The 19,681-nt window shown below is 48.3% G+C and overlaps 7 protein-coding genes across 7 annotated transcripts; 4 read left to right on the forward strand and 3 right to left on the reverse strand.

Moving 5' to 3' along the window:
• Positions 1–297: 297 nt before the first annotated feature.
• On the reverse strand, positions 298–1,523 carry GIQ15_05720 (general stress protein 39; the record flags this gene model as incomplete). Its single annotated transcript, XM_033553137.1, has 6 exons — positions 298–335; positions 392–546; positions 635–778; positions 840–1,205; positions 1,268–1,387; positions 1,450–1,523. The coding sequence occupies 6 exons, from the start codon at positions 1,521–1,523 to the stop codon at positions 298–300; spliced, it is 897 nt and encodes a 298-aa protein (XP_033404281.1).
• Positions 1,524–2,055: 532 nt separating this feature from the next.
• Positions 2,056–4,210, forward strand: GIQ15_05721 (glycerol uptake protein 1; the record flags this gene model as incomplete). The annotated part of the gene is made up of 4 exons (XM_033553138.1): positions 2,056–2,326; positions 2,455–2,483; positions 2,545–3,138; positions 3,203–4,210. The coding sequence occupies 4 exons, from the start codon at positions 2,056–2,058 to the stop codon at positions 4,208–4,210; spliced, it is 1,902 nt and encodes a 633-aa protein (XP_033404282.1).
• Positions 4,211–4,719: 509 nt separating this feature from the next.
• GIQ15_05722 (fatty acid desaturase) lies at positions 4,720–6,235 on the reverse strand (the record flags this gene model as incomplete). Its single annotated transcript, XM_033553139.1, has 2 exons — positions 4,720–5,466; positions 5,546–6,235. The coding sequence occupies 2 exons, from the start codon at positions 6,233–6,235 to the stop codon at positions 4,720–4,722; spliced, it is 1,437 nt and encodes a 478-aa protein (XP_033404283.1).
• A 2,083-nt stretch (positions 6,236–8,318) lies between these two features.
• GIQ15_05723 (uncharacterized protein) lies at positions 8,319–8,667 on the forward strand (the record flags this gene model as incomplete). The annotated part of the gene is made up of 2 exons (XM_033553140.1): positions 8,319–8,473; positions 8,544–8,667. The coding sequence occupies 2 exons, from the start codon at positions 8,319–8,321 to the stop codon at positions 8,665–8,667; spliced, it is 279 nt and encodes a 92-aa protein (XP_033404284.1).
• An 815-nt stretch (positions 8,668–9,482) lies between these two features.
• Positions 9,483–10,261, forward strand: GIQ15_05724 (uncharacterized protein; the record flags this gene model as incomplete). The annotated part of the gene is made up of 3 exons (XM_033553141.1): positions 9,483–9,768; positions 9,835–10,209; positions 10,257–10,261. The coding sequence occupies 3 exons, from the start codon at positions 9,483–9,485 to the stop codon at positions 10,259–10,261; spliced, it is 666 nt and encodes a 221-aa protein (XP_033404285.1).
• Positions 10,262–10,996: 735 nt separating this feature from the next.
• Positions 10,997–17,000, reverse strand: GIQ15_05725 (uncharacterized protein; the record flags this gene model as incomplete). The annotated part of the gene is made up of 7 exons (XM_033553142.1): positions 10,997–12,325; positions 12,381–13,843; positions 13,897–14,135; positions 14,189–16,455; positions 16,512–16,661; positions 16,724–16,854; positions 16,910–17,000. The coding sequence occupies 7 exons, from the start codon at positions 16,998–17,000 to the stop codon at positions 10,997–10,999; spliced, it is 5,670 nt and encodes a 1,889-aa protein (XP_033404286.1).
• A 337-nt stretch (positions 17,001–17,337) lies between these two features.
• Positions 17,338–19,561, forward strand: GIQ15_05726 (vacuolar fusion protein mon1; the record flags this gene model as incomplete). Its single annotated transcript, XM_033553143.1, has 5 exons — positions 17,338–17,962; positions 18,032–18,897; positions 18,974–19,155; positions 19,251–19,485; positions 19,553–19,561. 5 exons carry the CDS (start codon positions 17,338–17,340, stop codon positions 19,559–19,561), a joined length of 1,917 nt encoding a protein of 638 aa, XP_033404287.1.
• Positions 19,562–19,681: the final 120 nt, after the last annotated feature.

Genomic DNA, 19,681 nt, shown 5'->3' on the forward strand with positions numbered 1-19,681 from the left:
TCCTTTTTGTTATTTCTTTTGTTATTCAATTCTTCCGTCAACGGTAACGGCGCTTTGCGGAATTACATCTCTGGGTAAACTGCAGGGCAGCATGGTATGGGGTTTATGGAAATTCTCCTTTCTTAAAACGAGTCTGAGAGCTAGTGGTGTCCTGGCAGGCGTTTAACCGTTGATTTTAGCGCGATGATTGTTTTTAATTCATACTCTCCTTTCCTATTAACATTAAAGAAACAATAATAACTCATACTTCCGACCAATGTATACCAATACATGCCCACTTTTTTGTTTAACTTACCCCTAATCCCCAAGAGGATATGGGTGCAGAATTTGGCCGTCTACAAATTGCTGTCAGTCAGGCTTCGACTTAATGAGTATAGAATATTGAACTTACAGTATAGAGACGCCTCCTTACTTGCCAAAAAGATAAAGCTCGGGGCGATCTCACTTGGCTGACCGGGCCGTCCGAGCTTAGAGCCAGACCCGAACCCTTCCATCTGCTCCGCTGGTCGTGAGGCAGGCTGAATAGGGGTATGAACCGGACCCGGACTAGATGTGATATATGTTAGTGTTATATTCCTCGCCATAAACACCAACGAATAATAAATGACATAAATGGGGTGAAGAGGAAACTAACGCAACTGCATTCACCCTTATGCCCTTTGAAATCAGACTCTGAGATAGCGCTCTGGTGAAGCTAACAATGGCTCCTTTAGTAGAGGAGTAGTCGACGAGAGACCCCGAGCCGCGGAATGCGGTTACAGAAGTGGTGTTGATAATACTTTGAGAAAGAGTCAGTTAACCACCATATAACTTGGGCCAGACTGAGGCGTGAAACATACGAGCTACCCTTCTGCATATGTGGAACAGAATATTTCGACATGGCGATCATCTGTAGGATGTTGCTCTGAAAAGTACTCTGCACGGAATCCAGATCAATCTCCGAGAACTCCTTGCACATTATCTGCTTCGACGCATTGTTGACAAGGACATCAATGCGGCCATATTTCTTGATATGTGCAGCCACTGCGTTCTCGCATGTTTTGTTGTCCATAAGGTTTCCAGGGAATAGGAGACAGTCTCTTCCTTCTTTCTTGACCGCTTGAGCAGTCGCTTCTGCGTCGTCTTGTTCTTCCGGTAGATAGACGATGGTAACGTCAGCGCCTTCTCGGGCCATTAGGATGGCTACCGATCGACCAATCCCGGAGCTGTCAGAGCCAGTCAGTCAGTGCATCTTTATGTTGATGACGACGGGAACGACAAGACGCACTCTCCCCCAGTAATGATGACCTTCTTGTCCTTCAACTTGTTACAGCCGACATACTCGACGAAGCCTCCGCTGGACTCAAGCTTCGTCGATTCACTCGTCGGTGCCATATGCTTCTCTAGTCTAGAGACGAAGTCTTAGCACTGTTCCCCGATACGTCGTACGAAGAGGCTCCCATTGAATACCCAGGCTGTTTCTGCGCCTGTTTCTCCTTCACCGGCTCAAAGGCGCCACCCGAACCTGCACCGGAAGATGCCATTCTGATGTTGAAAGTAGCTGGATAACGGAGAGCTCTTGTGCCCAATCGATGAATTCCGGCAGTATAAAGTGCGAGTTGACTCAATTTCGAGGAGAAATTGCGAGAAAACATTTGCAGGAATGCATAGGATGTAGCAGAGGAGGGGCATCTCGCCTCCTAGATATAGTGAACGGATATAACGTGGGTAAACAATGACATCAACATCGATGAGATCATATCCTCCCACACATCCGATCAACTTGGTTCATGGAACCTTAAGGGTGGCTGACTGGACTGGGACCATCACTGTATGCCTGCACGCCTCGTCAAGCAGGATGTCGACCTGGATATGATGGATATGATGGATATCAAGACGGACACACGATGAGATTCTTCTTCTGGCGGTAGAAATAGCGAGTTGCCAGATCGGGACTAACCCCGACCAATCACGGGACTCGCTTTTCTGTCCGAACTTCGAGATGGATTTCGCGGCTTCACGATAAAAAAAGGGGACGACGAAGAACACTCGCTGTCTTCTCATGCCGGCGCTGTTATGGGTTTAATCTACTGGCTGCGGAGGCTGTACTCCCTGGATACCCTCGACACTCGTTTCACCGTCTCCTCCACGACTCCTCTCAAGGCCGTCACCACACCCTCGTATGCTCCTGGCGCGAGTGCTACCGATGTCGATGGCAAGAGATCGGACTCGGCGAGAGCTGGCGCGCCTCCTTCGAGATGGAATACAGTTGAATTCTATGTCTACTACCTGGTTTTCCTTACTGTAGTGCCGCTGATGTTCAAGGCAGTAATCGATATCTCACAGCGTGAGCATTTCTCGGAGTCCTGGATTAAAAAAGGGGGGGATAGGAGAAGAGTCAATGCTAACGATTTGTCCCGGTGGATTGATGTGTAGCCTCTCATTCAACCTATGCGAGTTACTCTGAACTGCTAGATCCGGGCTGGATACCAGGGCGTAGAGTGGTTAGTAGCTGTACACCAGTCCTATATAACAAATCCTCTGACACACTCCATCGTATAATAGGATAACTCAGACTCGCAATACTCGACCTTCCGTGATAACATTCCCTACATGACCATACTGCTGGTGCTCCATCCATGCCTTCGTCGAGCCTACGATCATTTCTTTCCTGCAAAAGTGTCAACAGCCCGTCCGATAGGCGGGAAGGCCAAGGACGATGATAAACCCCAAGGTGCTGCTGTTAACGCAGACGCTCGATTGAGACAGCGGGTAGTCTTTGATTACGCCTTTGGGATAATACTTATTTTGGCCCTTCACGGGATATCCGCACTCAAAGTCCTTACCATCCTCTGGATCAATTATATGATTGCGACCAGGCTCCCCCGAGCGCGGATACCTCTCGCCACATGGGTGTTCAACATTGGCATACTATTTGCAAACGAGCTACTCGAAGGATATCGTTTTGCAGATCTTGCGTTGCTCCTATCCTCGTTTAACCCTGGTTCTCCCCTCGTAGCGTGGGCTAAATCGATTGATGGGATCGGAGGGCTCGTACCGAGGTGGGAAGTTCTATTCAAAATCACTGTTCTCAGACTCATCAGTTTCAACATGGACTATTACTGGAGTCTGGATTATCGGCCTGGAAGCCCTGTAGAGGTACGTTCCATTCCCCGGCCCCATACTTTTCATTGTACATCTAAAGATATCTGACTTCCTAAAGAAGAAACAAATCGATCCCTCTGCATTATCAGAGCGTGATCGTGTCTCTACACCTGCGCCGCCATCTGCATACAGCCCGGAAAACTACCTGGCTTACATTCTTTATTCGCCGCTCTACCTTGCTGGTCCAATTCTCACCTTCAACGACTACATAAACCAACAACACTACACCCCTGCTTCTCTTACCCGAACCCGCACCATCCTTTATGGAATACGCTTCCTCCTCACGCTCCTGTCGATGGAGCTGATTCTACATTTTATCTACGTTGTTGCAATTTCCAAATCCTCTCCAGACTGGTCGGCCTATTCGCCCTTCCAGCTCAGTATGCTGGGATACTTCAACCTCCACATCATCTGGCTAAAGCTACTAATACCCTGGCGGTTTTTCCGTCTCTGGGCGTTAATTGACGGCATCGACCCTCCCGAAAACATGGTCAGGTGTATGTCCAATAATTACTCTGCCCTCGCTTTCTGGCGTGGCTGGCATCGGTCATTCAACAGGTGGGTTGTTCGCTACATGTATATCCCACTTGGCGGTGGTGGGCGAGGTAGATCTAGCACCAGCAACCCCGGTGATAGTAGTAAACCGTCTTTACTCGCCAAAGCTCGGGGTGTCATGAACTTTCTCGCCGTCTTCACCTTCGTTGCAATCTGGCATGACATCAACCTCCGACTGCTCATGTGGGGGTGGCTCATTACCCTCTTCGTCTTACCAGAAGTCATTTGCACCATTCTTTTCCCGGCAAAGAAATGGCAGTCACGCCCAAACACATACCGCGTGTTATGTGGAATTGGAGCGGTGGGGAACGTCCTTGCAATGATGGCCGCGAATCTCGTCGGGTTTGCTGTCGGGCTGGACGGCCTGCAGGGGCTGGTACAGGGTATCGTTGGCTCTTATTCTGGACTTGGGTTCCTCGCTGCCGCGTGCGCAGCGCTGTTCGTTGGAGTCCAGGTGATGTTTGAAGTAAGGGGAGCGGAGTTACGGGCCGGTGTCAGGCTGAAATGTTAGGATAAAATCATAGTAATATAAATAGATTTCATTAGGTGCATGGTTGATCTTCCTTCCCTCCCTCATTCTCCACCCGAAGGATCACAGTTAAGCTTATCCTGCGAGACAGGTTCGCCGGAAGCTGGCGGAAGCTGGCGGAAAAGCCGTCCGCATCGCCAGAGCATCGGTGGGGGGGCCACGAGGCGCAAGGTTTCACTAACGAATAAGCTTATCGAGCGGGCGGGAAGAAGATGCGAGGTACCACCAGACCGAAACTCGGATCTGGTCGGATGCGGTGCACCACGGGCTTCGAACCATGGCTCCAACCTTGATGATCGTGTAAATAAAGATGTAACAAAGTAACTATCTAAAACGGAAGTAAATATATACATTGCAAAGCTGCGTAAAAGGACGGACTTGACATTTATAATGAAACGTTTCACAACTCAAGGGAGAAAAAGAAGAGAATCTGAACTAGAGAAGGTATTGGAAAGAAATGCAGTCTTTTTCAAAGAACGTATTAGCACGACTCAATGGAGCCCGCTCTCGCCGGTCGCAGCCATGTGTTTCTGACATTTAACAAGCATTTCTACCTGCTTAGAAACCTCGCCCAGACGTCCGATCACCTTACGGTTACCGTCTGCGAAGCCATAGATCTTATATTCAATTCCAACTTCTTCAGAGAACTTCTTGACCCAGCCCTGGAGCTTTCGCAGATTATGTCTTGGCACACGAGGGAACAAGTGGTGGATGGCCTGGAACTGGAGTCCACCGTGGACCCAATCGAGCCAGGCAGGGCAGTCGACATCCATGGTGGTGCGTAGCTGGCGCTGAGCGAAGCATTCGGCCACACTCACGTCAGAGGTGGACATGGCGAAGTGGGAAAGTGTGATTTGCACATGTAGACCCATGGTGATGATGTAGGAGACGAGGACGAAGGCGATGCGTAGGGGCCAGGTGGGGATTGTGCACCAGACAAGGCAGTAGCCGAAGAGGTACCAATGGGCACACATGAAGACAATTTCAGTTGGTTTGGTCCAGGCGACTGCACCGAAGCTGGCAGAGCGGGGGGAGAGTAGATGGAGCCACGAGAGGAGGTGGAGGTTGAATCGTGCTATGCCCATGATGGGGTAGTAAGAGATATGCTGGTATTGGCCGACGATGTTGGCTGCTGCGTCCCAGACGTAGACGAAATCATAGTAGGTGGAGCGAAGGGACTTGAAGAAAGAAGGAGAGGTGGCGAAGAATGGGATGTTTTGGATATCTGGGTCATGTTCCTAGAGAAGAGGATTAGTCCTGGTATGCAACAGATAAACGGCAGAAGTGCAATATGTAAACGGCAGAAGGAATGCTTACAGGATGGTTAGGAACGAGGTGATGAACGTTGTGGCTGGATTTCCACCAGCCAATTGATAGTCCACAGCAGAAATCTGCGATGAACATGGCGATTATCGTGTCAATGGCAAAGTTATGGGTGATAGCTAGATGACCACCGTCATGCGCAGTGAACATGATCTGGTGCCAGAACAGGCCAAGGAAAACTGCAGAGGGGATGTACCACCCAGCCCTGAGAGTAACGATGAAGAGTCCGAAGAGGATGGAGTATCGTATCAGTTCCTTTCCGTACTCGCTATAAGGGCAGTTGTATAACCCGGCATCCTTGATTCTCTGGTGCAGCTCCTTGTATTTGGACGCAATGTGACGCTGTGTCTCGGGATCCAGGGAGGGGTAATCACGGTGGTCATCGTCGAGCTCCTTCTGCACCATCTTCTCCGTGTATTCTTCCGGGGTAAGGTGGTGGTCCTCGATGTTACGACTCTGTATATCAGCCTTTCGCGCGGCTGCACGTTTCCTAATCTCCACCTTGAGCTCCTCTTGAGTCTCCATGATATCTTCAACGGTGGTTTCACTCGTGTCAGATCCACGCGAATCATCCTCTGAAGCACTTGTGCTATCATCTGCCAGGGTCAAGAATATACCACCTCGGATTGGAGGCGTCATGCTTATCCAGGGACCTTCGACGCGACCAATTCGATACTTGTCCATGGTTGCGAGGGTCTTCTCGGAGTGGTAGCTATATCATAGAAGGATCGAAGAAATTAGCTATAAGCTCAGCAGTACCCCCCACTCCCACTGCCAACACTTCGTACCAAGAAAAAGCGTACAGTATTGCGCAATAACTCACCCTGTCTGGAAACAGCTAAAGGTAGGCCAACTGGGTGCAGCATAAAGGTAGGAGGGAATTCTTTACATATTGATCTCATCAGTGGCGTCTCTGCCAACCATGTGTCTAACCGCCAAACGTCCTCCAGGATGGCGTTGGAGCCATCCGTCAAGTCGAAGGACTCTGTTGTCCGCTATCACGATGGTCTGACCTCGAGCTATGCGGTCCTCGACCTCCCGTGCGGAGAAGATACGATTGCGGTCCATGGCGAAATGAAAGAGTGCGTTGTATGGAAGCGATGCAGTGCAATGCAATGTAAATCGAAGAAAATAAATTTATGCCTCTGTCAACATCCCAAAAACGAATGAATTGTAATAAAGTAAAAAAAATTAAAAAACGTGTAAAACGAATGAGCTAGCGAGCGGATGGCCGTTGTGTTCGAGGAAAAGTTGAACCTCGAAGAAGGGCTGTTTTATTGAAGAGAAAATAAGCTCAATTGATGGGCGTTCCCTCTCAACGAGTTTATTCCAGGAGAAGCTTTAACTGGAAAAGGAGCGTAGTGGCGGGCCCCAGCAACTAAATATCAATCACTAGTCAACGGCTAGCAGATTCAAAAGGGCGAGTGATTGACTAGGAAGAAGAAAAAAAGTCCCGTTGTGCAGATGCAGCAGCCGGGGCATGCATGTTGGACAAAGCAGGCACTGTTAATATTAAGTTGGCTTTTTAACGAGCCAGGCAACGAGGTTCCTTTCCGCGAGAAGGGAAAAAAAAACCAAACCCAAACCCAAACGATGCACAGAGACAAGAGTCAGGGGGGCGACAGCAAGAAAACGGGCTATGCCAGCTTGTGGTTGGCTTGTGCCGCGCGGCAAGGGGGAAAGGGGGAGTGGAAAAAGCCAGACAGCAACCTCGAGCGCGGGCGAGCGAGCAATCTTACTGGTGTTACGCCGCCAAGCAGGAGAAAGCCGCCAAGCAGAAGCATGAGTGATAGGGGACATGGACATGGACATCCACAGGCTAGTGTTGTTCGAATGACCATCAGGCGTTGCTCCAGCGAACGGCATCCTGCATCTCAGCAGCGGTGTGATAGACATATATGGAGTGCTGACATCACCCACCAACCCTATATATGTATTCCCCTCGTCGTCGTCACGCTGGAGTAGTCACGGCAAAGAAAGATCGGGGAGCCCTTCAATCCACAGTGGAATCGATCCCCTTGGCGCCTGATCAGTAACCCAAGCAGAGCCGGGCAGGTTTTCGGTTTTGTGGGTTCAGTCTTGCCTCAGGTAGAGTTTCCCAGGATCTCGCCGTGGCATGTCTGATATTATATCTTGTCTTGTCTCCTTTGAGAACCGGGATCTTGGGGCGATGGGGATGCGATGTTGCTTCGTAGGAAGATTATACGCACTGTCCGCCGCCGCCAGCCGTCCGAGAAAGGTTGCATCTGCCTCCTACCGGACGCAGGTCTCTTCCGCTGGTCTGGTTGTACGGAGGGGGACGAGAGAGTCGCACCCATTTCGCCCCAGGTTACGTGGGTTTTGCGCAGTTCTGGCCGTCGAGTAAAAGTCCCGAGTCGCCTCCTCTCCGTTTTTTTGACTTCTCATGGCTTCTCCCCCTTTCCTGTCAGTTTTGTCGTCGTTAGTTAGTGGTGGCTGATTCGCGATGCCGGAGTTGTTTCTTCCTTGGACGTCGTTTATTTCTTGTTCTGGAGAGTGTCTTATGTAAGACGTTCTGCGGCAGAATCTTTTTTTTTCTCCATCCTCCTTTGCAATCTCCATCAACACATCAAGAGCCAATTCGTTTCAACACTCGTTAAACGTGTCTTTTTCCTTACTTTTTCGGAGACAAAGCAGTTGCAGCGTTGTTCCTTTACCTCTTTGTACGTACATCTCGCCCGCTATCAATCGGCACGGTCGTTAACAGCCGACTTCAGATATTTCTTCGTACTCCATATTAGACTTGGATATGGCTTCCAGGATGCTACTGACGGCGTTCCGTGCGAATAAGCCATCGATTCTCTCCAATGTCCAGAGATCCGCTCACTTTTCTTCGTCGAGGCAGCTTCTGAACGCTACCGAGGCCGTCGTCCCAGGTCAAGGCCTCGGCGCCTTTCGTGGAGGGTAAGGATCATGCTTTTCTACCACCGAACAGCCTCGCTTGCGTATTAACAGCCACTTTGCAATGTCTTAGGCTACTTGGATTCTTTGCTGGCTCAACCGTTGCTGGTGCATCCATCTACTACTACATCCTGGAGGAGTTCCGCATGTCCAACGAAGCGCTGACGGGGGACATCTACGTACGTTACTGCATCTAAAACCTCGCATTATCACCAAGCACCAGCAGCAGCACCACCACCAGGGCCGTGGACTCGTTCTCATCTCCTGCTGCTATTTTCATTCACCCCTGTTCAAACGCCGCATGCAAGGGCTTGCATTTGAGTTGGTTTTTTTTTTTGGGGAAATTTCTCCACTTCTCGCCGAGCCCACAGCCCGCTGATTCGCACCCTTAAACCGAGCTTTTTCTTTTCTTCTTCGCTGCGTCCCGCTAGCAAATCTGCCTGCGTTAGATTTCTTTTCCCCTGATGATCCTAGACGAGTAATGATAGATTTTTAGATGTATGTTATGAGATGAGCGCTGATTGAGTTTCTCCCTTCTACCTGTAGGCCTTGCGAGCTGCCACCCAACGCCTGGGTTCCTATATCGCTGAGCTGGAAGAGAAAGTAGACCGGGTCCAGAGAAAGATCTGATCCAGAAGTACTCCGTAATGCCGCGGTGATATCGCTCGACCATGGATGTTCCTCCTTTCTAGCTAGCCATTGGGCCACTCTGTCCTCTTCCGGCGCTCACTCCCTTGTCGACGTCGCATTTCCCCCTCTTTGTCGCAGCTCGGCATTGCGAATTGCGTTCAAAGCCCTCCTGCTCTTCTCTTTCTTCTATCTCCCAAAGCGTAAAATTTAGCGACGCCATGAAATTCTCCAAGATATACACGTGACTTGACTATTACATAACGTTAATTACATAATCCCATGTATATTACTTAAGCATATTAGCAAACAGGACAAACATGAAAGTTGATATCAGAAAGTTGACCGTGAGGATGGTGTTTCTTTTGCTCAGACGTCCAGAGCCATGTCTTCCTTGATCGAAGTTGTGTCGACGCGGGCTTCCAAGTCTCCAGGATGGGCATACGTCCCCGCTACCCGGTTCGATGCCCCCGCCAACAGCCGCAGAGAGACCGGTGGCCGGAAACGAGCAGCGCGAGAGATTGGCGGCGACACCAGCGGCGCGAGATCCGATCTTAATTCAAGACAACGCAGCGCTATCGCCAAACATTTAGAAGCCCTGGAGAAGGAGAATCATACGGAAACATCGATTCCCGTACCGCAAAGACGTCAGAGGGAGCACACGCTCAAAGGTTCGCTCCCACACCTGTTACATGGCGAGGGATGTTGTGGATAGATTGCTAACAGAAGCTATATAGGTGTGAGAAGTAAGACCTCCTCCAACACTCGGAAGATCATTACCTCTGGGAAACAGTTCAAAAACTACCTTGCTGCGGAAGAACCGGCGACTCTCGCACTATCAGCTTCAACAATAACAACCGCAACAACTTTGAGCCAGCGTTCAAACGTTATAAAACCATCAGACACACCAGCTCCTCAAGCGGATACCAATGCCAACCGCCCTCTTCCCAAATCAGCCAACCAGCCCTCCGAGTTGATCGCATCTGACTCTGATAACGACCCCCTCATACGATCTTACATTCCATCAGCGCCCTCTGAACGCATTATGATGGCCCTCGTCTCGGAGCCGCCATTGTCATATCAGGCCTCTCGTGCCACATTGCCGGCTAACAGTAAGCCGGCACGACAGTTTTGCGGTATATGTGGCTATTGGGGAAAGGTTAAATGCATCAAGTGTCATGCACGAATCTGCGGGTTAGAATGCTCTAGGATCCACCAAGAAACTAGATGTGATCGATTCTACTCATGAAATCATTGCCAATGCCTGCAAAGCTCTTTTGGGACTTACTGCTCAAATTATATGAGGCTCAGAGGTAGTTGTCACTTATACCGTTGGGGTATACGCATATGACCAAATCACCTGGACAGAGCATCTAAAAGCCATCCAAGGCCATGTTGACCCAAGTTTAACAATCTGGTCAGCGATATGTGTATACCTGGCATGATTTCAAACTCGCCAAGTGAATTGGTTCGTCAAAGCCGTACACGGCCAAGTGCCGCGGAGGTAAATTGTGCGGATGGACGCTGATATATTATCATACTAAGTCCGACGTGAAATGGGGGTATAAAGCTGATACATTGAGCTGGGTAATCGAAGATGTTTGATGGCATCGTGGAAGGACGAGCGCTAGAGAGCTGCGACCTGTGAAATGTGAGAAGAGTATGGCATCCAGCCATTGTCATTATTCTCAATGCTCTAAGATACCCCTGAAGCTCCGCCTACGTGGAGTATAATGGCTTGTAAAGACGAGTAATGTCTATATTTACGGATCAGGAAACGGTGGTGGAATGGATAAGGGATATATTCAACGTCTACTGAAGAGGAGTATAAAATGCAACGCGAAGTGACGCTGTTTCTTACTTTATAGAGGGTATAAAATGAGTAAAATTAGCTACTAGTTAGCTAACTATAGTAAACTCGTTGAGTAAATCCGCTAGAAGATCATCCGTGCAGGCTGTCATATCCGGGACGCCCATACTATACATAGTCTCAAAAGAGTGTATACTCAACCGATCAAAGAAAGGCCGTAGCAACTTTTCTATAATCTCGTCCTTGGCAGTCTCTCTGCTGAGATCGGAATTTAACCACGCCCGCTTAAACCCATTTTTATGGTCAGAATCTGCATCGGCACTCTCCCCGTCACCTTCGCCCTCGTAGCCATTCATATCTCTGGCTGCGGTCCAATGTTCACTGTGCGGACTTTTTGTCTTACCTAGTGAACGGGAAAGTTCGTCAGCCAGAGCCACTGACTCCCATCGATTTGGTGGGTAGACCACGTCTATAGTATCCGTAACAAAAAGCCACTCCTGTAATTGGAAATCATCCGGTGAAACAAGGAGCAGAGTCTCTAAAAGTTTTGATGCCTGGAGAAGTGAATAAGGATTATACGTTTCACTCTCCTGTTCTGGGGTGATTGCGGATATCGCATCTTGGAGCTCAGTATTTATCATTGGCCAGAATGGAGCGAGGCTGATGGAGCCTGTCTTGAGAATTAGGGATCGAAGAACCATGTATATCTCTGCTCTGGTCACGGAAGATGGAGATGAGACATGAGTAGCCGCAAGGAGGTCCTCTAATTTCTGCTGAAGCTCCGATAGTTCAGCGCTGAAGTGGTCTTCATCCGATGCAATGATCAATAGGGCAATCCTCCGTAGGTTCAGTTGTGCTTTACGATCCGCTTCTAGTCGGGCAGCGCTCGCACCCACGCCAAACATTATACCCGCAGATGCAGGAGGTGTAAGACGGGAGAGCAGCTCGGTAAGACGCTCCGTATCAGTCAAAACCCACTGACGGAACAGGCGTACCCAATGGCTTTTGACGAGGCTGAGCTTAAATCCAAAGAATTTACTGTCGTTGAATGCATCGCCAACGTCTTTCTTCCAAATCTTTGCTGCGCCCTGTACCTTTGACATTTGCTGTAGAAGGTCAAGAGTGTTCTTGTCCACATTCGCAGGGAATAGCCGAGAATGGAACGTGGGTGACATAACACTTGTTGATATGCTTGATATCGCACTAGATACTCTATCGGGTTCGCCAAGGGTAGCCGTTAACGCTGGGAGGGTTACGGAAAGAATGCCTATAACATCGTCCGGCCCAATTCGTTGTAACAGAGAAGAGGGATTTGATTGGTCCGATTCTTGATTATTTTTGGGGATTGTCGATGATTCATGGGTACCTGATAAAGGCTTGCTTGTAAAAATAGCCGGCAGTAGTCGTAATATCAAATCCTATGAAAACTGTTAGTTCTTGCGGAAATAAGTAGGTTCAGATATCCAGACTAACCCCTAGCTCCTTTCTAGTTCGTCGGTCATCTCCAAATGTAGTGTTCTCCATCTTGCCACCAAGGGCCACAGCAAACTCCAACAGGCGAGGTAAGATCTGGCGATGTGGAAATGGATTTGTCAGAACGTCTCTTAAGAATGTGATGCAGTCATTCCAGATGTCGTCTAAGAAGTCATCATCCAATGACTTGGCATACATGACCAGGAAAGCTGCTAGATCGGTCTCCGATAATTCTGAGGCCATCGCTGATTTGCGGCTTGGATCCAAAGCAGCTGGGTTGGTACGGCTATATATAGCATTGAAAATGGCAGGAATGGTGACTTTAGGTTTCGATCCGTCTAAGGTGTGCAATAGGCTGAATATAGCTCTGCTCTTTGCAGGCTCGTCCAAAGCTATTGATGTACGCCATAGTTGAATCAATGTTTCCAGGCATTCAAGCGCTTCCGCGGCGAATAAATGTTCCAGTATTCTTCGAGCCCTATTCCTCATCCTCAAAGAGGTGTATTGGAATGAGGCAACTGATTCGTTATCTCTGGAGGATTTGCCTCGCCCGCTTGCACCCCATGACCAAATTGAGTAACATAACTGCACAGCATCTTGAAAGCACAGAAGGACTGTAAGTCTCGTATTGTTGCCACTGGTAGGCTGAGCTTGGCTGCCTTCCGTTGCAAAGATGTTGCCAAAGAATCCTTGGGGTTGATCTGGTGTTTTCACGCTAGCTGTGTTCACCTCTTCCACTTGAAGCCGGTCGTGGGCAGTTGCAATGCAGTTTTCGAGGCCACTCAAAAGCGCAATAGTAGTTTGCTCGGGTGAACAATCGGAAGTTCCATCTGATGCCTTTTGAAACATAATTTGAAGCTCATTGAAGGATGTACTTATCTCCTTACAGAAGCATTCCACAAGTGTAAGGAGAACCTTAAAGATCGACGCGTAGTAAATTGGCAGGCATTCCGCGAGGAAATTTACCCATTTATCGATAATGGGGCGAGAAGACTTTGAACTAATTCCCTTGAGTAAACAGTCCAAGAGCTTTGAAGGTGGCTGGGGTAGAGCTGGGCTAGCCTGGACTTTGTCAGTTCTTTCAGTGCTGAATGATAGTCGGGCCATGTCAAAAGACCCCTTTCTTTGATGTCTCTGAGATGCACTTGCCAAACCCCCTGAAAGGTGATGTGCATATCGAGTTTTAAGGACTGGGATTAGAGCATCTATAATAGAGGACTGGTGCTCGACCTTGCACTCATCTAATGCAAGAGATAGATTGTCAAGAAGATAAGAATCGATATCCAAGGAAAGCAGTTTCTCTGCTCCAGTACTTGACAAGAGCAGGCGTAGAAGAGATAGGGCTTCTTTTCGAAGTTGGGCTTGTTGGGTGCTGAGACTTTCTGGTACATTTTGGACGCTGTGAAGCGCGTGAAAGCATATTTGTGAAATCTCATTCTGGATTGTCAGGTCCCCCTTATTTTCTAATATGTCATTAGCTTTATTCAAGAGCCCAACATATCATGGAGCAATGTACCTTCTACATCGAATGGAACGGATTTACTCCTACTTGGTTGAGAAACGGTGTTTGACAATATCAATGACCATCCGGCGGGACTCAGTACCGATATTACATTAATTGCTAGTCGAAGCATATAGCTGCACTGATTGGCGTCATTAAGGATGATTGTTTCTCTGAATTCGCCCGTCTCCTCTGATAACGTTTCACGTAGTAGCTCAAACCCGTGGAATTTCAGTAAAATGATGCGAAATAGCCTGCGGCGATTGTCAGTGCGCACTATTACCAACAGGAACAGATATAGACATACTCATATATAGATGGGAGATCACGAAGCCAGTCTTTGACTATGGGGGAAACAGCTTCGGGCCCAGAGGAGAGTAGATCAAGTACAGTAAATAGTGGTTGACTAAGTAAATTTGCGCGGTATACTGATTTGATATTGGGACCATCATCATTGGGGATACGCAATGCAAACGAATCTGTGTTAGAGTGGTGGCTATGATTCCAGAAAACGAAGAATTTCTCCGCCTGGCGAAGGGTGGCGCGATGAGAGGAGCTGGACGAGGATGAAATCATCAGTGAGGTTATGGCGGCCTCTACAAGGTGATCCCGCCAGCTAACTGAATGCAGAAGCCATAGGCCTGCTGCGGCTTCCACATGGAATCTTAGGTTCGCTGGCTCCAGAAATTCCCAGAGCTGCTGGACTAAAGCTGGAATGAGATCACCGATTTGTTCGTAGCTGATATAGCGGCCGGCCTTCTTATTGGAATATAGAGAAGTTAGGGCAAATACAACTGCGTTTATGGTGGACATCGGAAGAGTCGTATGTTCCTCGTTTGCGGCGGTGATTTTCCGTTCGATAGCTTCATATAACTTTTCTTGTTGTGGAGGCTGTGTCTTTTGTGCCTTGTTAAGTAGCGCAACGAGCAGGTTTATTCTTTCCCTAAGAAATATAGCCTGGGTATCAGACTCTAGGGCAAATAATACCAGAGATTGGGCTTCGCGGAGAATTAGGCCTGCAACTCCAGTTGGTGAGAATGGCGGTTCTGGAAGCCGCAACATATCTTTACTCCTCGAATAGAAGCCCAAAATTGTGTTGGTTATCTGGTCCTGGTTCATTGACGTAGAGGAGACATCTGCGTCAAAACCCTGGCCTTTATCCAGTCGAGGTCCAAAGGCTCTTTCGGGGACGAGGCGAAGTAGCAGATTGACAATTGAAGTGATTTCATCTAGGGCAGTGTTTGCTATGTTGGAGTAGCCCGGTTCATTCCATGCACCAGATCCACAAAGTGTTTTCGTTTTAAGGAGTAGTGACAAGATCAGCAAAGGGATGTGGATGGTTAGCATTTCCTCTTCTTTCATGTTGAAGTACGATAAAATGAACGTTGCCAAACGCAAGTCGTCAATCATACGATTTGGTCGAGCTGTGCTCGAACGAGGAGAAAGGACTAGGCCAACGATCTCAGAGAAGATCAAATTACTTTCAACCCCGTCGAAAAATGCACTGGCACTGCGAAATACTTCATCGAAATTCGCCTTCGATGTGGCTACCTGCTTGTATTTCTGGGCATTGCGAATGACGGGGAGGAAAACCTCGGGCACTACCAGCCCACCAACCTCCCATCGATCCATGAGTGATAGTGATATGCGGTAAGGCCTCGCCCTCTCGTTTGGGCTCAAAGAATTCCTTGCAAGCATGGCTTTAATACTACCAACAAGGGGCCTCAGGCCGAAGCGTTCAAAGTATTGAGACTTTGAAGCATCATTATCGAAAGTGGCCATCGCTGCTGGACTTGACGATACGGAATTTTTATCGACGGTATCATTCACTTGGGAGGATTTATCAAAATCAGGCCCCAGAAGCCAAGCCCATAATCGACGATTGAGACTCATGTCCCTCCGGATGACAACTCCAACGGCAGCACCAACAAGAAGCTGTAGATCTCCAGAGGTTATTCGCTGTTGTAGAACAGGGGAATGTAGCGGGAGATGGGTAACTAGTAGATCCAAGAAGTTTCGTTGTATTAGAACTTGTTCATCGGCCAGCCCAGTCGCAAAACACCGAATAAGAAGGCCAGGTTCTGGAGATGTAATGCTTTTGATGGCATTCGACAAATCAGCGTTCCTATCGCCTCCAACATCAGTATCATCTTGGCCTTTTAACAGGCCCTCCGGCGGTATTGTGCCGCCGAGCTTTGGTAGATGACGATTTAAATATGCAAGGGCTCCTACTCTCCGAGATGGGTTTGTAACGGATGCAAGAAAAAAGCATTGCCAGAAGTATTGGCTACCAGTCGCCGCGCCAGAATTATCTCCAGCGGTACTCGAGACATGGCGAAGCTGATCTACTAGTTTGACTGTCTCTTCGAAATCTTCACTGGTCTCATCTTCAAGGCCGGGCAGAAGAGCAAGGATTATAGATTTAATGGCGGAACGTAGCGCGGCGGGGTTAAGCTGTAGGATATGTTTTTCAACGAGCGAAAGAAAAAGCGGTCGGACTGAGAGCGATGCGAACGATAAAGTGGGCGCAATTCCAGGAAGGTATATTGCAAGATCTCGGGCTAAGCCGTCAGACTAAATAGCGGATAAGCATCCAAAGGTTGTGTAGGCTGAATTGAAGACCTTCTTACTCTAAGAAGCCCAAATATATACCCGTACACCTCCAGGGCCTTTTGATGAACTCCAGACGGTAGCGACGGGTTTAGGCATTGAGCAAGCCTCTTTGCAACAAGGACTTTATTCGGGACAAGGTATAGGGTGGGAGGGTGTGTTTGAAGCGCCTAGTACCCTGAAATCAGCTGGTTGTTCTGTATATAAAAAGGCCGATAGGTAGTGAATTCACCTTCAACAGGCGGCTCAAGAACGAGATGTAATCCGCCCATTCTTGCAAAGCCGTATCGAAAAGAGAGAGGGCGCGGTCGACATTCGCAGCATAGCGACGGTAGCTTTTATCCTTCTTCAGGCCGCCTACATCTAGTACACTGGTCAGTAATTATGTTCCATGATCTCGCCAGGCTACATTGCGCACCTTCGTTAGGACGGCCTGGAGGCTTCGGTAAGGATGCTTCGGAGCTGGCGGGCGAGGAAGATCTTTGAAGTCCGCTGGGTTCAAGGCTCATTGTATTTAACGGATAGGAGACCTTTGCGTTGCAATCTGGCCATCATCAATTATATCATCTCGCGATACAAAAGGTGGCTTTTCGTGTTTGGAGTTGCTAGACGGTTTGACATGTGAGCAGTTGTTTGCCTGATCTGGCCACAACAAAGTATGACCTCACCACCACCATCACTACGACACTGTGAATATAAAACGCCAACGACGAACATGATACGAATAGGGAGACAGCGTGTCTGCCGCTATGTATAGCTCTACCTGATGATATTTATGCATAAATATATTGAAGAGCTAAGCATTCCCTGGAGAGAGTGGTCGGCGATGAACATGAGCTGCGTACAATGGCTTCAACTACGACACCATCGCAGAAGAGAGACTCGGAAAACCAGCCTATAAGTCCAGAGCAGGCCACAGGCGAGAGCAGCGAGAATCCCAAAGATGAAATATCAGAAGATGAACGCCCACCGCTCCCACCACGCCCGCAGAAGCTGCCCCAAGGACAGCCCACTGCGCACTCGGATTCCGGTCTAAATCCTTACTCGACAGCCCATAAACTGCAGTCAGGACCGACAACCGCTCTGTCATTGGCAAATGTCAATGTCCAGGCTCTAGACGATGTCAATCGAGAGAACTATGTGTCACTGGCTGGAGATGGAGGCCTTGAAAAGACTGTGAGACCGTCTACCTCAGCCACTAATAGACGAGGGAGCAGGTTTTGGACCGAGACAGGAGACTCTGCTAGCATTCGAAGTTTTATGCCTGGGAGTGAAACCCCGATAGAAGCTGGGAGCTTATTTGGCGATTTCCCTGGATTTGGAACCGAAATTCCATTCAGGAATACTTCAGCGAGGTTTGAGGAAAATTATTCTATATTTAATGCACAAAGTCAAGAAGACGATGCCGCTGCCATTGAATTCGAAGAAGAGTTTGATTCAGTGGGTGAGTCAAGCGAGGATGAGAATGAAGGTATGGATCGAATATTACTACCGGGGTGATTCTTCAAAATTTCATGCGCAAAGAGTTAACATCATTTAGAGCAGAAACTCGAGAGGTGGAGGAGAAAAAAGAAGCAATTCTTCATTCTCTCTTCGGCTGGGAAGCCTATATATACGCGCCATGGAGACGGGGGGCTGATATCCCCATATATCGGTATCATTCAAACGATAATTTCGTTCTATCAGGAATCTGGAGGCCCCTTGAAGAGCTTCTCAGCCGGAAAGACCAAGATCGTGATTCTAGCTCAGGGCCCGCTGTATCTTGTGGCCATCAGCTCAATTCTTGAAAGTCAGGCCCATCTCAGGGCACAACTTGAAGCACTATATATGCAGATACTCTCAACATTGACTCTTCCAGCACTTGACCATATTTTCACTGTTCGACCGAGCTCGGACTTGCGACGGCCGCTCCAGGGAACTGAATCTCTCTTATCGTCCCTCGCTGATAGCTTCACAAAGGGCTCGCCTTCGACGCTTCTGAGCGCGTTAGAGTCGTTGAAAATCCGAAAATCGCACCGCCAAGTTATTAGCAATACCTTTCTAAAGACTAGAGTTGAACCATTACTATATGGTTTACTAGTCGCAGGTGGAAGGCTTGTGAGCGTCGTTAGGCCAAAAAAGCACTCACTGCATCCAGGGGATCTCCAGCTGATTTTCAACATGATCTTTGAAGCCGACGGAATAAAAGCCGGAGGCGGTGAAAGCTGGATCCCCATTTGCCTACCGGGATTTAACAATAGAGGCTATCTCTATATGTACGTGAGCTTCCTTGACGTTCATAAAGGGAGGACAGCCGGTCAAGGTGTCGAGGAGGTGAACAAGGACGACATCGTGGCCATCATCCTAATTAGCCCTAATAAGGAGAGTTTTTATGCTTTGCATGAGATGCGGGACTCTCTTGTGGAGGTGAGTTTCAATAAAATGATGAGAATATCTCTCGTGAACCATAAAAATCCATTATGGAAACTGATGATACCTCTAGCAAATGGAAAAAAATGGAAGCATGGATGTTCTAAAGGTAGCCCTTGAAAAGGGTCGACCAGCACCAACGGATATCGTTCCCGGAACAGTGGTTCGGCACTTCTTGTACAAGTCGAAAGCCAACGTTCAGTTTACGATGTCATCCTACTCCCCCCAATTCATGACAGTACTTGATCGGCGAAGGTAAGCCACCAACCAGGCATTATACATTATCCATACTGTCTGTATATTATCCGTCAACGTTTCCGAGAAGCTAACAGCTTTAATTTAATCCACAGGCTTATGTCCGCATATCATTCATTGCATCTCAGTGTTCATGAAAAGCCCTCACATGTCAAAGTACAATATTGTGTCTCGTCTGCTGCAAACTCACTTGCCTGGGTTACCCCAACGTTTGAACTGTATTGTGTGGCATCTCCCCTTTCCAATCGAAATGCATTATCCCAAGGTGCAAATAAAATCGCCCTTTGGGTTCAAAGAGAACAGGAACGGCTCTTTATCATTGGCGGAGCAGTGAGTGTGACCCTATCCCTGCTGGATCTCTTGCGTAGAATTACTTATAAACTAATCGCCGCGTTAGGTTTTCTAAAAACAAGAGAATCCATTTGTCCGATGTTGTTGTGCAGCCCGGGATCAAACCTTAGAAAAAACTGTAAGTCTAGGTGTGTCATATCAAACCTGTATGTATGTTTTGTCTATAACATTCCTG

This window comes from Arthroderma uncinatum (assembly GCF_011692745.1).
Source record: "Arthroderma uncinatum strain CBS 119779 chromosome Unknown scaffold4, whole genome shotgun sequence".
Taxonomy (NCBI): Eukaryota; Fungi; Ascomycota; class Eurotiomycetes; order Onygenales; family Arthrodermataceae; genus Arthroderma; species Arthroderma uncinatum.